The sequence below is a fragment of the Bufo gargarizans genome, unplaced genomic scaffold (assembly GCF_014858855.1).
Source record: "Bufo gargarizans isolate SCDJY-AF-19 unplaced genomic scaffold, ASM1485885v1 original_scaffold_1382_pilon, whole genome shotgun sequence".
NCBI classification, from domain to species: Eukaryota; Metazoa; Chordata; class Amphibia; order Anura; family Bufonidae; genus Bufo; species Bufo gargarizans.
Window position 1 is genome coordinate 11,605 of NW_025334331.1, and position 21,577 is coordinate 33,181.

Below are 21,577 nucleotides of genomic sequence, written 5' to 3' on the forward strand. Positions count from 1 at the left end.
GCCACATGACAACTGCAGGAATGGTCTTAGGGTATGTGTATCTATGCAAAACAGTAAGCATATAGGATAAAGCTTGAGTTTTGGTTTAGTATTGAAGCTTTAATTAACAAGGTCCATCGAATAGGACCTATACTAAGCACTGAAATGTAGAGGCCATATCCAAACATAGTCCATGCTCTATCAATATTTAGATCCAGAAATCTTTGGAGATGAGCACAGAGGAGGGCATCAAGCTCAGAACAGAGCGCCTAATTCTAGAGATTGAGGGAGAGGTGGCCTGAAACAAAACATTAAAAAGTGAAGAATGGAAACCCTTTTAAGGCTCATACCTCTCATAGAGAAGGAGGTTTGGGCCAAATGACCCAGTAAACCACTTCTAGAGACCCACTGGACAGCCTAGGAGGTTTAATTGGACTGGGACTGGACACTATCTATCTGAGAAAAATAGTAGTAAAGGTAAATAACAATCACCTCGTCTGCAACACAATAGGGGAGATCTTGTTGCCACGCTACCAATCTAGCACATGGCCAAAGCCCCATGGTTATACAAGAGAGAGAAAATCCTAGCTGGATGATGTTCTCTTTAGAGCTCAGTTCTTTGTCTTTGTGCACAAAAGTTTATACATTTCAGACCCTACCTCCCAAAGATGTTCAGTAAGCAGTACACATGTCCTAGAAGTTCAAAATTCTTACCACCCCCAATTTTTTTTTTCAAGATAGTTCCTCTGGGGTGGGGAGTCTTGCACAAATTCTCTCCACCCAAAGAGGATGGGACTAACCAGGGCTGGGCCCCCTCTCTACTTGGGCCCCATGGAAAGTTATTCAGACAAACACATTGTAACACAGGTTCAGAAGAGAACCAGTTTATTCTTGATACAACAGGAAACAAAAAGTATCAGCCGAGGGCATTGTTAGGTAAATATCAGTATTTGTTAGACATACCCTTTTATATAGTGCTCTGCAACCTGTGACATGCTGAGAGTTCTAGTTTCACCACAGGTTACAGATCGTACATCCCTTTTACATGAATAGTTACAGGATCGCCACAGGTCAGGATCTCAGAATAAGGCCTTGTTCACACTGTGCTCAGTGATGTATGTTCAGCACCTACCCTGACAAAAGAGAGTCTTTTTGGCATCCACCAGTAGGTATCTTCTCTTTGCCCAGCTGCCACTCTTTTCTTTACAGCCTGATACTGGAAAACATTGTACACCACATGGCGACATATAAAACTGTAGGTACATATATCTATACAGTATATACATACATATTACATACATATATATGGCTTAGAGCATCCATATTACACTCTGATAGGATCGTAAAACTGGCAGCTGTGACTGGCACGCTTATGGGGGCACAATAGCTGGCTCTGTTAATGTGCACTTTTACTGGCACTGTTATTGGGACACTGTAACTGTCACTACTGCAGGTGTACTGGGATTGGTAAAGATATGAAGTATGTGAGATGGGATTTTTTTTATAAAGTCTCTTTTTGTGTCAAAATAGGTCATTTTCTCAAGACAAACCTAAACAACGTCATAGTTAAGCTCATTTAGCTCAACCAGTCAACCCGTTCAACACTCGAAGATCATCTTCAGCAACCTCAGTCACTCAAAGACTGAGCCTATAAACCTATAAAGTTTAAGGTCCTTTCCTCAAGAGAACCAGGAACCTACATAGAAACTACAACTCTGAAACACTGATGTCTACCAGTGGTTGGTTCTGGTTTAGCTGGTAACTTATTTTTAAGGCTCCTTAGGGGATTGGACATTGTCTTACATTATAGTCCCCTATAGGTAGCATTCTTTCTGGAGGAAAGCTTTATGGTATCCCTCAGCACTAATCACTTATATCGACCAACATTTTCACAAGCGTGGGTCAAGTTCAACCACTACCATAGAGTTCTACTGCTAATGACCTTGAAGACACAAGTCTTTTTAAGTTCAACGTCTAAAAAAGTTCTACTGTTAATGACCATGAAGTCACATGTTCAAGTTTAGCTACTCCAAAAATACAAAGTTACCTCAAGGGGAGTTAAGCTAATCATGGCAGACCTTGCACTCAATCAAACAGGGAATGTTCTACCCAATCATTGACATCTCGGATTGTCTAATGGGAGAAGGAACGTCCATAAAATGCTGATGAAAGTAAGCCAAGGTCACCTCCTTGAATTTTCAACTTGTAAGGTCTTCACCCGTTAGTCTTTGGACTCACAACTTTGTGGCATTCACATCCTAGTGATTACTGTAGGACATGGGCTAGGGTTTGAGGTATTGTCACCAACATTTTCATTCGTAACGGAACTCCAATTATTTTCTTTCACATAACTTGTAAATTTGTTTTTGACTTTTGTCATTCCAGACCTTAGAGTAATATTCCTTCGAACGTTTTGACCAGCTAGAAAGTACAAGATTGGGTCGAAGCAACTGTTGGCACTGGCTAGTGGCCTTGTGACTTTGTAGGCAATGTTGATAGCATTTAAAGTAAAACAGTCAAGGTCCAGCTTTCGAAAGTAATAATAAAGAGTCCGGTTCACATGAAAAGGTAAAAAACAAATGATAAAGACAAATAATACAATTATGATCATTTTAATCGACTTCTTCCTGGAATTTGAGGTCTGTGAAGAGGCTGCTGATGGCCTCAGAAGAGCTCGGGTCATCAATACGTAGCACACGATGATGATGACGAAAGGGACACAGAAGAGCAAGGCCAAATTCACCGAGCTGTATACCACAAATGTTTCGAACAAATCTGCACTTGAAGTGTCGTGGCAAATTGTGTTTTCCCCATTAATGCTGGTGGTCACAAAGTATAATACAGGAGACTGAAAAGAGGCTACTACCACCCACACTATGACCGATATAATCCGGGCATTTCGAACCTTGAGCCAACCGAGTGACTTCATTGGGTAACAGATGCCAAGGAACCGGTGGATACTGATGCAGAGCAGGAAGAAGATGCTACAGTACAAGTTGGTGTAAAACAAAAATTTAACAATCTTACACAATGCCACTCCAAACGGCCAGTTGTCACCTTGAGAGTAATAATATACCAGGAGCGGTAGTGAGATGATGTACAACATGTCTGAGATGGCCAAGTTGAACATGTAGGTGGTGGATGCATTCCAAGGTCTGATTCGGAAAAGAAAAATGTAAAGAGCCGAAACGTTTAGAATAAGGCCGACACAGAACACAATCCCATAAGACACTGGTAGTAGAATATATTTGAAATCCTCATCGAATTTACACTTGTACGTAGAATTATCTGTATTATCCATGGTTCACTCAAGTGGTTGCTTTTCTGGAATAGAAAAAAATAATATTTTTTAAGGATGTATTGTAATAGAACACATGTATAGTTCTCAAATAAGCAATGCCACAGTGCCACACAGTACCCAGATAAAAAGTGCATACACTTCTAAGACAATGTCACACTGTGCCCAGATAAATCGTGCATACAGTTCTAAGACAATGTCACACTGTTCCCGAGTAAATAATGCATACAGTTCTCAGATAGTGCCACACTGTGCCCAGATAAATAGTGCATACAGTTCTTAGATGGTGCCACACTGTGCTCAGATAAAAAAATGCATACACTTCTAAAACAATGTCACACTGTGCCCAGGTAAATTGTGCATACAGTTCTCAGATGGCATCACACTGTGCCTAGATAAATGGTGCATATAGTTCTCAGATGGTGCCACACTGTGCCTAGATAAATGGTGCATACAGTTCTCAGATGGTGCCACACTGTGCCTAAATATATAGTGTATACAGTTCTAAGATGGTGTCACACTGTGCCCAGATAGTGTATACAGTTCTCAGATAGCGTCACACTGTGCCCAGATAAATAATGCATTCACTTCTAAGACGATGTCATGCTGTGCCCAGATAAATAGTGCATATAGTTCTCAGACAGTGCCACATTGTGTCCTGATCAATAACACTTATAGTTCAGATATAGTGTCACACTGCATCTGGATACATAGTTCATACATAGTGTATACAGGTAAATACTGTTTACAGTTCTCAGATAGTGCCATACTGTGCTCACATAAATAGTGCATACAGTTCTCAGACAGTGCCATACTGTGCTCACATAAATAGTGCATACAGTTCTCAGACAGTGCCATACTGTGCTCACATAAATAGTGCATACAGTTCTCAGATAGTGCCACACTGTGCCCAGATAAATAGTGCATACAGTTCTCAGACAGTGCCATACTGTGATCACATAAATAGTGCATACAGTTCTCAGATAGTGCCATACTGTGCTCAGATAAATAGTGCATACAGTTCTCAGACAGTGCCATACTGTGCTCAGATAAATAGTGCATACAGTTCTCAGACAGTGCCATACTGTGCTCACATAAATAGTGCATACAGTTCTCAGACAGTGCCATACTGTGCTCAGATAAATAGTGCATACAGTTCTCAGACAGTGCCATACTGTGCTCAGATAAATAGTGCATACAGTTCTCAGACAGTGCCATACTGTGCTCAGATAAATAGTGCATACAGTTCTCAGACAGTGCCATACTGTGCTCACATAAATAGTGCATACAGTTCTCAGATAGTGCCATACTGTGCTCAGATAAATAGTGCATACAGTTCTCAGACAGTGCCATACTGTGCTCACATAAATAGTGCATACAGTTCTCAGACAGTGCCATACTGTGCTCAGATAAATAGTGCATACAGTTCTCAGACAGTGCCATACTGTGATCACATAAATAGTGCATACAGTTCTCAGATAGTGCCATACTGTGCTCACATAAATAGTGCATACGGTTCTCAGATAGTGCCATACTGTGCTCAGATAAATAGTGCATACAGTTCTCAGACAGTGCCATACTGTGCTCAGATAAATAGTGCATACAGTTCTCAGACAGTGCCATACTGTGCTCAGATAAATAGTGCATACAGTTCTCAGATAGTGCCATACTGTGATCACATAAATAGTGCATACAGTTCTCAGATAGTGCCATACTGTGCTCACATAAATAGTGCATACGGTTCTCAGATAGTGCCATACTGTGCTCAGATAAATAGTGCATACAGTTCTCAGACAGTGCCATACTGTGATCACATAAATAGTGCATACAGTTCTCAGATAGTGCCATACTGTGCTCACATAAATAGTGCATACGGTTCTCAGATAGTGCCATACTGTGCTCAGATAAATAGTGCATACAGTTCTCAGATAGTGCCATACTGTGCTCAGATAAATAGTGCATACAGTTCTCAGACAGTGCCATACTGTGTTCAGGTAAATAGTGCATACAGTTCTCAGACAGTGCCATACTGTGCTCAGATAAATAGTGCATACAGTTCTCAGACAGTGCCATACTGTGCTCAGATAAATAGTGCATACAGTTCTCAGACAGTGCCATACTGTGCTCAGATAAATAGTGCATACAGTTCTCAGACAGTGCCATACTGTGCTCAGATAAATAGTGCATACAGTTCTCAGACAGTGCCATACTGTGCTCACATAAATAGTGCATACAGTTCTCAGACAGTGCCATACTGTGCTCACATAAATAGTGCATACAGTTCTCAGATAGTGCCATACTGTGCTCAGATAAATAGTGCATACAGTTCTCAGACAGTGCCATACTGTGCTCACATAAATAGTGCATACAGTTCTCAGACAGTGCCATACTGTGCTCACATAAATAGTGCATACAGTTCTCAGACAGTGCCATACTGTGCTCAGATAAATAGTGCATACAGTTCTCAGACAGTGCCATACTGTGCTCAGATAAATAGTGCATACAGTTCTCAGACAGTGCCATACTGTGCTCAGATAAATAGTGCATACAGTTCTCAGGACAGTGCCATACTGTGCTCACATAAATAGTGCATACAGTTCTCAGACAGTGCCATACTGTGCTCACATAAATAGTGCATACAGTTCTCAGATAGTGCCATACTGTGCTCAGATAAATAGTGCATACAGTTCTCAGACAGTGCCATACTGTGCTCAGATAAATAGTGCATACAGTTCTCAGACAGTGCCATACTGTGCTCAGATAAATAGTGCATACAGTTCTCAGACAGTGCCATACTGTGCTCACATAAATAGTGCATACAGTTCTCAGATAGTGCCATACTGTGCTCAGATAAATAGTGCATACAGTTCTCAGACAGTGCCATACTGTGCTCACATAAATAGTGCATACAGTTCTCAGACAGTGCCATACTGTGCTCAGGTAAATAGTGCATACAGTTCTCAGACAGTGCCATACTGTGCTCACATAAATAGTGCATACAGTTCTCAGATAGTGCCATACTGTGTTCAGGTAAATAGTGCATACAGTTCTCAGACAGTGCCATACTGTGCTCAGATAAATAGTGCATACAGTTCTCAGACAGTGCCATACTGTGCTCAGATAAATAGTGCATACAGTTCTCAGACAGTGCCATACTGTGCTCAGATAAATAGTGCATACAGTTCTCAGACAGTGCCATACTGTGCTCACATAAATAGTGCATACAGTTCTCAGACAGTGCCATACTGTGCTCAGATAAATAGTGCATACAGTTCTCAGACAGTGCCATACTGTGCTCAGATAAATAGTGCATACAGTTCTCAGACAGTGCCATACTGTGCTCAGATAAATAGTGCATACAGTTCTCAGACAGTGCCATACTGTGCTCACATAAATAGTGCATACAGTTCTCAGACAGTGCCATACTGTGCTCAGATAAATAGTGCATACAGTTCTCAGACAGTGCCATACTGTGCTCACATAAATAGTGCATACAGTTCTCAGACAGTGCCATACTGTGATCACATAAATAGTGCATACAGTTCTCAGATAGTGCCATACTGTGCTCACATAAATAGTGCATACAGTTCTCAGATAGTGCCATACTGTGCTCAGATAAATAGTGCATACAGTTCTCAGACAGTGCCATACTGTGCTCACATAAATAGTGCATACAGTTCTCAGATAGTGCCATACTGTGATCACATAAATAGTGCATACAGTTCTCAGACAGTGCCATACTGTGCTCACATAAATAGTGCATACAGTTCTCAGATAGTGCCATACTGTGCTCACATAAATAGTGCATACAGTTCTCAGATAGTGCCATACTGTGCTCAGATAAATAGTGCATACAGTTCTCAGACAGTGCCATACTGTGTTCAGGTAAATAGTGCATACAGTTCTCAGACAGTGCCATACTGTGCTCACATAAATAGTGCATATAGTTCTCAGATAGTGCCATACTGTGTTCAGGTAAATAGTGCATACAGTTCTCAGACAGTGCCATACTGTGCTCACATAAATAGTGCATACAGTTCTCAGATAGTGCCATACTGTGCTCAGATAAATAGTGCATACAGTTCTCAGACAGTGCCATACTGTGCTCACATAAATAGTGCATATAGTTCTCAGATAGTGCCATACTGTGTTCAGGTAAATAGTGCATACAGTTCTCAGACAGTGCCATACTGTGCTCACATAAATAGTGCATACAGTTCTCAGATAGTGCCATACTGTGCTCACATAAATAGTGCATACAGTTCTCAGACAGTGCCATACTGTGCTCACATAAATAGTGCATACAGTTCTCAGACAGTGCCATACTGTGCTCAGATAAATAGTGCATATAGTTCTCAGACAGTGCCATACTGTGCTCAGATAAATAGTGCATACAGTTCTCAGACAGTGCCATACTGTGCTCAGATAAATAGTGCATACAGTTCTCAGATAGTGCCATACTGTGCTCACATAAATAGTGCATACAGTTCTCAGACAGTGCCATACTGTGCTCAGATAAATAGTGCATACAGTTCTCAGACAGTGCCATACTGTGCTCACATAAATAGTGCATACAGTTCTCAGACAGTGCCATACTGTGCTCACATAAATAGTGCATATAGTTCTCAGACAGTGCCACATTGTGTCCTGATCAATAACACTTATAGTTCAGAGATAGTGTCACACTGCATCTGGATACATAGTTCATACATAGTGTATACAGGTAAATACTGTATACAGTTCTCAGACAGTGCCATACTGTGCTCAGATAAATACTGTATACAGTTCTCAGACAGTGCCATACTGTGCTCAGATAAATAGTGCATACAGTTCTCAGACAGTGCCATACTGTGCTCAGATAAATAGTGCATACAGTTCTCAGACAGTGCCATACTGTGCTCAGATAAATAGTGCATACAGTTCTCAGACAGTGCCATACTGTGCTCAGATAAATAGTGCATACGGTTCTCAGATAGTGCCATACTGTGCTCAGATAAATAGTGCATACAGTTCTCAGACAGTGCCATACTGTGCTCAGATAAATAGTGCATACAGTTCTCAGACAGTGCCATACTGTGCTCACATAAATAGTGCATACAGTTCTCAGATAGTGCCATACTGTGCTCAGATAAATAGTGCATACAGTTCTCAGACAGTGCCATACTGTGCTCACATAAATAGTGCATACAGTTCTCAGACAGTGCCATACTGTGCTCACATAAATAGTGCATACAGTTCTCAGACAGTGCCATACTGTGCTCACATAAATAGTGCATACAGTTCTCAGACAGTGCCATACTGTGCTCAGATAAATAGTGCATACAGTTCTCAGATAGTGCCATACTGTGTTCAGGTAAATAGTGCATACAGTTCTCAGACAGTGCCATACTGTGCTCAGATAAATAGTGCATACAGTTCTCAGACAGTGCCATACTGTGCTCACATAAATAGTGCATACAGTTCTCAGACAGTGCCATACTGTGCTCACATAAATAGTGCATACAGTTCTCAGACAGTGCCATACTGTGCTCACATAAATAGTGCATACAGTTCTCAGACAGTGCCATACTGTGCTCACATAAATAGTGCATACAGTTCTCAGACAGTGCCATACTGTGCTCAGATAAATAGTGCATACAGTTCTCAGATAGTGCCATACTGTGTTCAGGTAAATAGTGCATACAGTTCTCAGACAGTGCCATACTGTGCTCAGATAAATAGTGCATACAGTTCTCAGACAGTGCCATACTGTGCTCACATAAATAGTGCATACAGTTCTCAGACAGTGCCATACTGTGCTCACATAAATAGTGCATACAGTTCTCAGACAGTGCCATACTGTGCTCACATAAATAGTGCATACAGTTCTCAGACAGTGCCATACTGTGCTCAGATAAATAGTGCATACAGTTCTCAGACAGTGCCATACTGTGCTCAGATAAATAGTGCATACAGTTCTCAGATAGTGCCATACTGTGTTCAGGTAAATAGTGCATACAGTTCTCAGATAGTGCCATACTGTGCTCAGATAAATAGTGCATACAGTTCTCAGATAGTGCCATACTGTGCTCAGATAAATAGTGCATATAGTTCTCAGACAGTGCCATACTGTGCTCAGATAAATAGTGCATACAGTTCTCAGACAGTGCCATACTGTGCTCAGATAAATAGTGCATATAGTTCTCAGACAGTGCCATACTGTGCTCAGATAAATAGTGCATATAGTTCTCAGACAGTGCCACATTGTGTCCTGATCAATAACACTCATAGTTCAGAGATAGTGTCACACTGCATCTGGATACATAGTTCATACATAGTGTATACAGATAAATAGTACATACAGTTCTCAGATAGTGCCACATTGTGCCCAGATACATAATGCACACAAAACTTAGATAATGTCGTCTTGGAGCATTGGGGTCTTGGGTTCGTGTCTGGCCAGGGCAGCATCTACATATTGTCTCCTTGTACCTCAGCTTCCTCCAAAAACATCTTAATTGGCGTCTTATTATTTTCCCTTGTGTGGTAAGACAAGGTGAGTAATATATTCTGCCCGCCATCTTCAACACATTTAAGGCTAAGAAACATGTAACTTGCATCCTCCAAGATGAACCCAACAAAAATGACCTATAAATTGTCCGAACGGTCAGCACTCCCATAGCGATCAATAGGTCACTGGGACAAACACTGCACCAAAAGGTACAAAAAAGTAACGAGATTTTACTGATATTTACTAGCAGCCCAACAAAAAAGGTAAAACTGGCTCCTGGCGGGGGCCAAACTGTGGTCCTTAGTGCAATGAAATTCAATTAATCCAGTATCTGATAATCCGAAAATCTGGCACTTGTTCCTGCATTAACCCCTTTCCCCCAGGATCCATTCTTGATCTTGCATGTACGGATCAAACAACTACATTTTCTTAGTTTTTTATTTAAAAAAAAAATTTATGACAAATTGGACTTTCTTTTTTTTTTTTTTTATGTAAACCCCCTGGCACCATAAACAATTTTCATTTCTTCCTCCCTGTATTCCAAAAGCCATAACTTCAATAAGCTCCTGAGCTCCCTCTAGTGGTGACTGTATAAAGCACATACAGTAAGCCCCTGAGCTCTCATAGTGGTGACTGTATAAATCACATGCAGTAAGCTCCTGAGCTCCCTCTAGTGGTGCCTATATAAATTATATGCATTAAGCTCAGGAGCCCCTTCTAGTGGTGGCTGTATAAATCACATGTAGTAAGCTCCTGAGCTCCTTGTAGTGGTGGCTGTATAAATCACATGCAGTAAGCTCCTGAGCTCCCTCTAGTGGTGGCTGTATAAATCACATGCAGTAAGCCCCTGAGCTCACTATAGTGGTGGCTGTATAAATTACATGCAGTAAGCCCCTGAGCTCTAATAGTGGTGACTGTATACATTACATGCAGTAAGCCCCTGAGCTCCCTCTAGTGGTGCCTATATAAATTATATGCATTAAGCTCAGGAGCCCCTTCTAGTTGTGGCTGTATACATCACATACAGTAAGCTCCTGAGCTTCTCTAGTGGTGACTGTATAAATCACATTTAGTAAGCTCCTGAGCTCCCTCTAGTGGTGGCTGTATAAATCACATGTAGTAAGCTCCTGAGCTCCTTGTAGTGGTGGCTGTATAAATCACTTACATTAAGCTCCTGAGCTCCCTCTAGTGGTGGCTGTATAAATCACATGCAGTAAGCTCCTGAGCTCACTATAGTGGTGGCTGTATAAATTACATGCAGAAAGCTCCTGAGCTGTCATAGTGGTGGCTGTATAAATCACATTCAGTAAGCCCCTGAGCTCCCTCTAGTGGTGGCTGTATAAATCACATGCATTAAGCTCAGAAGCCCCATCTAGTGGTGGCTGTATACATCACATAAATTAAGCTCCTGAGCTCCTTCTAGTGGTGACTGTATAAATCACATGCAGTAAACTCCTGAGCTCCCTCTCCTGGTGGCTGTATACATCACATAAATTAAGCTCCTGAGCTCCTTCTAGTGGTGACTGTATAAATCACATGCAGCAAACTCCTGAGCTCCCTCTAGTGGTGACTGTATAAATCACATGCAGTAAACTCCTGAGCTCCCTCTAGTGGTAACTGTATAAATCGCAAGCAGTGAGCTCCTGAGCTCCCTCTAGTCGTGGCTGTATATATCTGTATGCAGTAAGCTCCTGAGCTCCCTCTAGTGGTGACTGTATAAATCACAAGCAGTGAGCTCCTGAGCTCCCTCTAGTCGTGGCTGTATATATCTGTATGCAGTAAGCTCCTGAGCTCCCTCTAGTGGTGACTGTATAAATCACATGCAGTAAACTCCTGAGCTCCCTCTAGTGGTGGCTGTATATATCTGTATGCAGTAAGCTCCTGAGCTCCCTCTAGTGGTGGCTGTATAAATCACATGCAGTAAACTCCTGGGCCCCCTCTAGTGGTGACTGTATAAATCACATGCAGTAAGCTCCTGAGCTCCCTCTCCTGGTGGCTGTAGTAATGACTGCTTAGGACTGTATTACACCAACAGACAGTGATTGGTCAGATGGTCATTTACACACACAGATCTTTTGTTAGACATTCCAACTATTGGTCTGTTTGGATATAGATTGGTTAGATAATCTGTGGGTGTAATATTGCCCTAAAGTTAAATAAATAAATAAAAAAAAGCTTTTCACAGAAAACAGAGCTATTATTGCAGGAAATATTTTCCCACCGATATCTCTGCTCAGTTTCTGGTGACTCTATGACCTCCTTATCAGATCTCACCATCCATGTAGATAACAGATGAACTCGGTGACTGAACGCGCCCTGTGCTGTCACAAGCATAGAACCAATCCTAGTAATCTGAGACCTTCATTAATAGGGCTCCTCAAAACTGTACAAGGGAAAAACTGGACACCGCTCTCTCCATATGGATACATAGTTTACAGTATTATTCTAACCATACAAAAAAATAACAAAGGAAAAACATAGGGTACTGTCCCTTTAACTCTTAAAGGGCATGTCTTCTTTTCTTTAACTTGCCATTTTTAGTTAAAATGTCCATAATTAGAGGGAAAATGAAGCAAAGCCAGCCCTTCAATGAATGGACTTCCTCCAGATGGACTGTATTTTACTAGATGTGACATTCAGTACCTGCTCCACGTATGTGAACTGTTTTATTGTCCTCAAGCCCCAAAAACAGAGGCAAACCCAGGAAACGTCAGCTATAAATGGAGTCCTGAGGTGTCTCCAGGGTCAAGACTTCCTCTCAGTTTGTATCTGATAATTGCTCCCGTTTCCTGTTTTTAGTCTGAAGATCAGTTATTATAAATTGTTTCTACCTGCCGCCTGTCTGGAAATGACCGATTTTATATGTGTGTGTGTGTGGGGGGGGGGGGGGGGGGGGGGGGGGCGCTTTACTGACATTTCATCAACTGCTGCTTACTTATAAGAAAGAATGTGGGAGTGGGCGGTGCAAATTCCCTGTATAAGCCCCACCCTTATATCAGGCCACACCCCCATGCTTTTGATTTTCCCATGAGTGTTAGTTGCCCCACAGTAGGTTCACATAAGTCACAGCCATGGTGCCTCACAACATTAACCTCCATAGCATCCTTATAATGCCACAGTGCCTCCATAACAGTGACATCCACAGTGCCCCCATAACAGTGACATCTACAGTGCCCCCAATAACAGTGACATCCACAGTGTCCCCCATATGAGTGACAACCACAGTGCCCCATAACAGTGACATCTACAGTGCCCCCCATATGATTGACAACCACAGTGCCCCATACCAGTGACATCCGCAGTGCCCCCATAACAGTGACATCCACAGTGCCCCCATAACAGTGACATCCACAGTGCCCCCATAACAGTGATATCCACCGAGCCCCCATAACAGTGACATCCACAGTGCCCCCATAACAGTGACATCCACAGTGCTCCCATAACAGTGACATCCACAGTGCCCCCATAACAGTGACATCCACAGTGCCCCCATAACAGTGATATCCACCGAGCCCCCATAACAGTGACATCCACAGTGCCCCCAATAACAGTGACATCCACAGTGCCCCCATAACAGTGACATCCACAGTGCCCCCATAACAGTGACATCCACAGTGCCCCTATAACAGTGACATCCACAGTGCCCCCATAACAGTGACATCCACAGTGCCCCCATAACAGTGACATCCACAGTGCCCCCATAACAGTGACATCCACAGTGCCCCCATAACAGTGACATCCACAGTGCCCCATAACAGTGACATCCACAGTGCCCCCATAACAGTGATATCCACCGAGCCCCCATAACAGTGACATCCACAGTGTCCCCATAACAGTGACATCCACAGTGCCCCCATAACAGTGACATCCACTGTGCCCCCATAACAGTGACATCCACAGTGCCCCCATAACAGTGACATCCACAGTGCCCCCATAACAGTGACATCCACAGTGCCCCCATAACAGTGACATCCACAGTGCCCCCATAACAGTGACATCCACAGTGCCCCCCATAACAGTGACATCCACAGTGCCCCCATAACAGTGACATCCACAGTGCCCCCATAACAGTGACATCCACAGTGTCCCCATAATAGTGACATCCACAGTGCCCCATAACAGTGACACCCACAGTGCCCCCATAACAGTGACATCCACAGTGCCCCCCATAACAGTGACATCCACAGTGCCCCCATAACAATCACATTCACCATATCACATACCAGTGCCCTGCATTTGTGTTAGTTGAAATTGATCAGGACAGATTTTTCGCCTCTGAATGCCCTTATTCACTGACATCAAGCAGTGATCTTGACAATGGCGAGGAACTGGAACACAATGTTTTTTTTTGTATAGAACTGTGCCTCACTTTTCATTGTCTGTATATTTATGCAGGACTGATGGGGGCGACCCCTGCCGCGCAGCCATATAGCGATGTTCCAGAAGGTTTGTCATGGGCTCGGAATGCCATGTGCTGGCAGAGGGATTGCCGAAACCCGCGCCGGACAGTACACGACTCCATGCCGCCACTTTCTGAAATTCACATGAAACTTTATAGCCGGATAATCGCCCCGGGGTCACATCTGCTCCTCCGCACACAAATAATTAAGCTGTTTATTTTACCCATATTTACAAAGGAGAACGACTTGTGTTGACCGTGTGTGATAAACCGCCTCGTGATCCCGGACGCGCCCCACTTTACGACGCTTATCTCTAGAAAGCTAATATATGTTTGAGACACCTACACAGCCTGTGATCAGACTCCGGCTCGGTGGTGTCACGGTTCCCCCATACCAATTACGCATTTCATTTCTTTCGTCCCAATACTTTAAACTGGTGGAAACCATCAGCAAGCTGCTGAGGACGGATGTTGGGAGACAGACTGGGACAGATTCTGGTGAATCCCAACAACTTTCCAAATGTGTATAGTCAAAATTAGGGACCTTTCTATAGTACAATTATGCGCAGCCCCATTAACCCCTTAATACCCCCCCCCCCGTATGAATACACAGCACAAACATATATATATCGATTAGATTATCCGCATGGTTTTGTTTCTAGAGCCAGGACATAAAGAAAGAATCCACCAACATCATGAAGCCTGCTTGCTGATGGTTTCCATGTCCGAAACTGACCAAAATCTCTAGGGTTGTTGTTTAGATTACACAGATTTCATTAGGATTCCCAGTTATGTTGATGTACGCTGGAGTCAACTAGACTATGGTGACAGTCAGCAATGGAGGGAGAAGCGGGCAGTGAGGTGGTGGGCCTATGTGACAAACACAAGAGAACGGCGGTGTAAACCCCATAAATTATTAATCATGTGACACTGATACCGGCCTCGTAAAGTGAGATCACAATCTAGCGAGACTGTCCTTGATCCGAGCTGCAGACCGGACTCTGACTGCAGTTATGCAAGTTATTCGGCTTGTAAATGCCACGAGGAGCCGGTGCCAGTCTGTTTTTATTTTCTGATTGTAGTTTTTTTAAAACTTGTTAAAAAAAAATTTTTTGGGGTGTATGCGCTTGATGTTGGGGGGTACACTTTCTTGCCTGAGCAGCAAAACTGTATTTAGAGATTTGCCTTACAGCAACCACTTGGGCCAAAAAATTCTGCAGTCTGAAGAGAACTCATTGACTTTAATGGGAGAGTGTTGTGGGCATGCTCTGTGATCTCTGCATAGGTCATCCTGCAGGGAGGAGAACTAGATAAGATGTAACCTCGCCTATTGTGAATGGTGGATCCCGTGTTATCTATCGATAGATGTTGCCTGTCATTGGAATTCTGCCTGTGATGATAATGAGAAGACTGCTAAGAAGTGATTTTTACAGAACAGGAAGTCTCGACAAATTATTAGGTTTAGTGGCCATGGTGAAAATTACAGAATTTCATGATTAAAATTTTTTAAATATAATGAGGATATTTTTTAAAAAAATTCTAAAAAGGAATATGTTTAACCTAATAGAACAGTACTATCCTTGTCCATAATGCGGACAACAAGAGTTCTATTTTTTTGCGGAAAGGAAATACGAATATACGGAAATGGAATGCACACGGAACGGACACGAATAGAAAATACGTTCGTGTGCATGAGCCCTAACTCATCAATGCTCTACTCCAAAAAACCTTTAAGCCTAACCCTATATAAAAAAAAACAGCAGCAAATATAAATAAATAACCCTGACCCACACAAACCCCAAACAAGAAAAAAAATAAAAATGAAAAGAAACAAAATATGTAAGAAACTCCTGACCCAGGGCAACAAAAAACATCAATGTACAACAACAATCCAACAAAAAAACTACACAAACTCTGATCCATACCCACTCAACCCAATAAAAAGTAAAAACACACACAAAAAATTACAGAACGAAGCCAACTACAAAATCTGTTCCTCATGCCATCAACCCAATAAAAGCAAAAACATAGAAAGGTAATGCTTACCCTACAAGAAAAAAAAGTCAACAATACAAAATCCATACCCTATCTGCATATAAAACAGTATAAATAAAAAAATAAAATCTGAAGGCAACACAAAAAGCAAATAAAATACAAAATCCAATTTGAGGAAAGATACGTACGTGGTTAAGAGAAGTAATGACATCAGCACCAACCAAAAGACAAGACCAAAAAATTTGTTTTCAAGATGAGTGATGCGATTCATCGTGAGAGCTAAAAATTTCAAAGACATCTTGAAAAGACCATGGAGGAAATGTCCCAATCAGTAGGGTTACATACAGGTCATAATTCGTGTCTGCTGAAGTTCTGACTGTCCCGGCACAAGGTTGTCCTTATAAGGGTTGAGAATTCTGTGAGACACCACACGTTCCCACAGGACACAGCGATGGAAGTGACTTCAGAGGCCACTTGGGTGCAGGAAACATGACTGGGTGGGTTTTTTGGACAAGGCAGACACTTTAGGAGCCAGCTTGACTTTTTTGGTCACCAGCCAAGAATTGCCATATAAACTGACCGTAAAATAACCCAAAATGTTTCATGTATTGGTGACCAGGTCTGAATTGTCCATGCCCTAGTAGTGCCCAGATGTGGGACTAAGGTATTCTAGTATATAGATGCCACATGGGAAGCGAAGGGGCCTATCAGGAGGCCAAAGTGATGGTCAAATCCAAAAAGATGGTGTAGTCTTCAGCGGGACTTTCCTTCTCCACTAGCTCCACCTCTTTGGTGTGATCTGCTTGTACATTATTATAGGCTGTATGACGGCCACTTGACTTATCACCTGGGTGACCACCATTTAGTCCATGTAGAGTTTAAAGGAATGCTGTACGGCAGACCGCCTCTCTGGCCTTCACAGACTTGTTTTTGCTCCTCCCAGTGAGCAATTAAGGGATTATCCCATGAAAGTCCCATACAAAGGACCACTTGACCCCCAGTGATCCTGACGATGAAGAGTCCCCAAGTCACCTCTCTGAACGGAGCACTAGTGTACACAGTTGGTCCACCGCTCTATTTACTTCTATGGGACTGATGGAGGAGCACCGTCTAGGCACAGGATGCAGAGGGAGCTGTCCATCCAGGAATTTGATGCATCAGGAGAAGAGACCAGTATTATTCATGGTGCATACTACAAGTGGGGGGCCCAGGGACCCCAAGTTACACCCAGCATCAGTTGCAAATGTGTTTACATTGCTTCCATTGACAGTGTTTAGTGAGCTCCACCTAGTGGCGGGTGTAGGCAGCCAAACTTCTTTATTACAAAGGACCCGTCAGCACTATCAACCTTATTAGACCTGCCTTATCACCTGGTAGGGTTGATCCTGGGGCACAGAAGCCCTCACTGGCAAAAAATATATATATATTTTTTTTTAGGGAATGCTTGATCATCTTGATCAGCAGGATTAACCCACTCTTGGGGTCGATCCTGCTGACATGTGCTCTCAAGTTACCTTGCTGTTGTTGAGGGGCACTGACATCACTTTGTGGGTCAGCGTGCTGGGAGGGCACTGTTTTTGAGGGCACTCACTGGCACTGTTATTGGAAGCACTTGATATGTTACTAGGGGGTGTGGCCTGTTTTTAAGGAGCAGGGTATACTGGGAAAAAAAAACAACAGGGCACAAAGGGGTGACCTGAGTACAGAGGGCTTGGTCGGACTTGGCCTCCGCCAGTTTACGTGGCGCTGTCTTATTGACACTCGCCGTCCGGGTTCTTCCTACAAGTCGTTCTCCTGTTTACACTGCTGACAAGTGATCCATCACCAGCACGGAAAACTGTACAAAAGACGCAGCAGATTGGGCGGCCATTAGTAATCAACGTCGTAGGAGAGGATTAAGCGTGCGGTTTTATGACGCTGCTGAGGGCACATGACTCGCGATAAGAGCGGCCGCCACCGAGAACACAAGGATTGTCCATGATGAAAAAAAAGAATTGCTCATAAATAGTGTTGAGCGAACTTCTGTTTTAAGTTCGGCGTCTAAAGTTCGGCTTCCGATTAGCGGAGAATCCCGATATGGATTCCGAATTCCGTTGTGGTCCGTGGTAGCGGAATCAATAATCGGCCATTATTGATTCCGCTACCACGGACCACAACGGTATTCGGAATCCATATCGGGATTCTCCGCTAACCGGAAGCCGAACTTTAGACGCCGAACTTAAAACAGAAGTTCGCTCAACACTAGTCATAAAGAATCTTTTACGATCACAAACCTTCATACAGACGTCAAGTCCTAATTTGAAGGAACCACCCAGATGGTGTGGCGAAAAAGTAGTCACACTCCAGACAATGCAGCTGAGGATACTTTCACACTAGCGTTAATATTTTCCAGTATTGATATCCGCCATAGGGTCTCAATACCGGAAAAAAACGCTTCCGTTTTGTCCCTATTCATTGTCAATGGGGAGAAAACGTAACTGAACAGAACGGAGCGCTCCAAAATGCATTCCGTTCCGTTCTCATACCGGAGAGCAGCAGCATGCTGCGGTTTGCTTTCCGTCCTGGGATGCGGAGCAAGATGACACAATAGAAAATGGATCCATCCCCCATTGACTGTCACTGGAATTAATGACGGATCCGTCTTGGCCATGTTAAAGATAATACTCTGTGAGCTAACAGCCTCCAGACTGATACATTGTAGCAAACCTGCAGAGAGATCTGTGCAGCTGCTGCTGATGGGTTCAGGCTACTTTCACACTGGCGTGTTTACTGGCGGGGTTCAGCAAAAACTCTTCCGTTACTGATAATACAACCGTTCATAACTGATGCAGACAGTGTATTATCAGTAACGGAAGCGTTTTTGCTGAACCCTGCCGGATCCAGTAAACACGCTAGTGTGAAAGTAGCCTGAACCCATCAGCAGCAGCTGCACAGATCTCTCTGCAGGTTTGCTACAATGTATCAGTCTGGAGGCTGTTAGCTCACAGAGCATTGTCTGGACTGGATACAATTGTATCCACTTCTCAGCTGAGAGCAGGACGAGCTGTGGACAGGTTTAAAGCATCTGAAAGGAAGCAAGAGTACACTGACAGCAAGCAGAGATCCTGATTTTTTTTTATATTAAACAAGTGTCAACATTAGAGAGGCTTTCAAAGACTAGAAAATTGATGGCCTGTCCTTAGGATAAATGTCTGATCTGGAAAGGTTTGACTCGATGCACCGCTGAGCGACATTATGAAGGGGGAGCGGTGTTTAGCGCTTGCTGTGCCTCCTTCCACTTTAGGGCACTTTCACACTAGCGTTAAAGTTTTCCGGTATTGAATTCCGTCCTAGGGGCTCAATATCATAAAATGCATCAGTTTGATCCTAATTCATTCTGAATGGAAAGCAATCCGTTCAATATGCATCAGGATGTCTTCCGTTCCGTCCCTTTCACGGTATTTGTCCGGAGAAAATACTGCAGCATGCTACGGTATTTTCTCCGGCTAAAATTCCGGAACACTTGCCGGAATGCCGGATCCGGCATTAATTTCTATTCAAATGTATTAGTAAAATCTCCGCATTGACGGATCCGGTCTTCCGGTCTGCGCATGGGCAGACCTATAAAAATGTGAAAAAAATAAATCAGTTTTTCTGGATGACACCGGAGAGACGGATCCGGCATTTCAATGCATTTGTCAGACTGATCCGGACCCGTAAACAAATGATATCCGTTTGCATGATATCCGGTAACGGAACTGCCTGCCGGAATCCAACAACGCTAGTGTGAAAGGGGCCTTACCAAGTGAATATTTGTACATTTGTTAGTGTTTGCACTTGGTACCATAGATCAGTCCATCAATTCAAATGGGACTAAGCTGCAGTACCAGACACAACCATGGTAAGGCGCCGTACCTGGTAAAAGTAAGGCCTCTTTCACACTTGCGTTGTCCGGATCCGGCGTGTACTCCATTTGCCGGAATTACACGCCGGATCCGGAAAAACGCAAGTGAACTGAAAGCATTTGAAGACGGATTCGTCTTCAAAATGCTTTCAGTGTTACTATGGCAGCCAGGACGCTATTAAAGTCCTGGTTGCCATAGTAGTAGTAGGGAGCGGGGGAGCGGTATACTTACAGTCCGTGCGGCTCCCGGGGCGCCCCAGAGTGACGTCAGAGCGCCCCATGCTCATGGATGACGTTTCCGTGCGATCACATGATCCATGCGCGTGGGGCGCCCTGACGTCACTCTGGAGCGCCCCGGGAGCCGCACGGACGGTAAGTATACTGCTCCCCCACTCCCCACTACACTTTACCATGGCTGCCAGGACTTTAGCGTCCCGGCAGCCATGGTAACCATTCAGAAAAAGCTAAACGTCGGATCCGGCAATCCGCCGAAACGACGTTTAGCTTAAGGCCGGATCCGGATCAATGCCTTTCAATGGGCATTAATTCCGGATCCGGCCTTGCGGCAAGTCTTCAGGATTTTTGGCCGGAGCAAAAAGCGCAGCATGCTGCGGTATTTTCTCCGGCCAAAAAACGTTCCGTTCCGGAACTGAAGACATCCTGATGCATCCTGAACGGATTTCTCTCCATTCAGAATGCATTAGGATAAAACTGATCAGGATTCTTCCGGCATAGAGCCCCGACGACGGAACTCTATGCCGGAAGAAAAGAACGCAGGTGTGAAAGAGCCCTAAGCCATCAATATTCTAGTCCCATAAAGCTCTTTAACTACACTCAGGGCCGGCCTTTGGGGTGTGCGAGCTGTGCGGTCGCACAGGGCGCCATGGCAACAGGGGCGCCCGGCGGCCGACACAGCTCGCAGTCGGTCTCTTACAGCAGGCCGGCCTGAGATTGTGTGAGGCGAGCCTGGCAAGCTGAGCCGCTGCAGCTGCCAGGTCAGGCTCCGGAGCGTGGAGGAGGAGCTTAGCGGCGCAGGCGCAGCGTCCAAGTGCTGCGCCTTCACAGAGAGCCGCGGAAGGATCCGCTCAATGTGTGAGGGCGGCGGCCGGTGCTCAGCAGACAGGGAGGGAGCAGAAGACTTCAAATAGTGAGGACCTGCTCTTATAGGTTTTTATTTAGTTTTTTTTAAACCAAATATCTTTCATTAAATGGGGGCAGGGTCTAATTAAGGGGGGCAGGGGACTGGATATGGGTGACACTGGGTATGATTAAGGGGGCAGGGTCTAATTGAGGGGGCAGGAGACTGGCTATGGGTGACACTGGGTATGATTAATAAGGGCAGGGGACTGGCTATGGGTGACACTGGGTATGATTGTACTTGTTTGCACTTAAATTATCTGTAATAAAAAAAAACTGTTTGTTCGAAAGATTGTTTTCCTCTTTGTGTGTGTTTAGGTGAACCGGGGGGGGGGCACAAGATTAGCTTGCACAGGTCGCCTGAACACCTAAGGCCAGCCCTGACTACACTGAACA

The 21,577-nt window shown here is 43.8% G+C and overlaps 1 protein-coding gene across 1 annotated transcript in view; it reads right to left on the reverse strand.

Annotated features, from left to right (window-relative positions):
* Positions 1-847: 847 nt before the first annotated feature.
* Positions 848-21,577, reverse strand: part of LOC122923234 (P2Y purinoceptor 2-like) — a 45,468-nt gene continuing 24,738 nt past the window's right edge. The window contains exon 2 of the mRNA XM_044274002.1: positions 848-3,303. Coding sequence (XP_044129937.1) covers positions 2,231-3,280 — 1,050 coding nt within the window. The 5' untranslated portion in view covers positions 3,281-3,303 and the 3' untranslated portion in view covers positions 848-2,230. The remainder of the gene's footprint in view (positions 3,304-21,577) is intronic.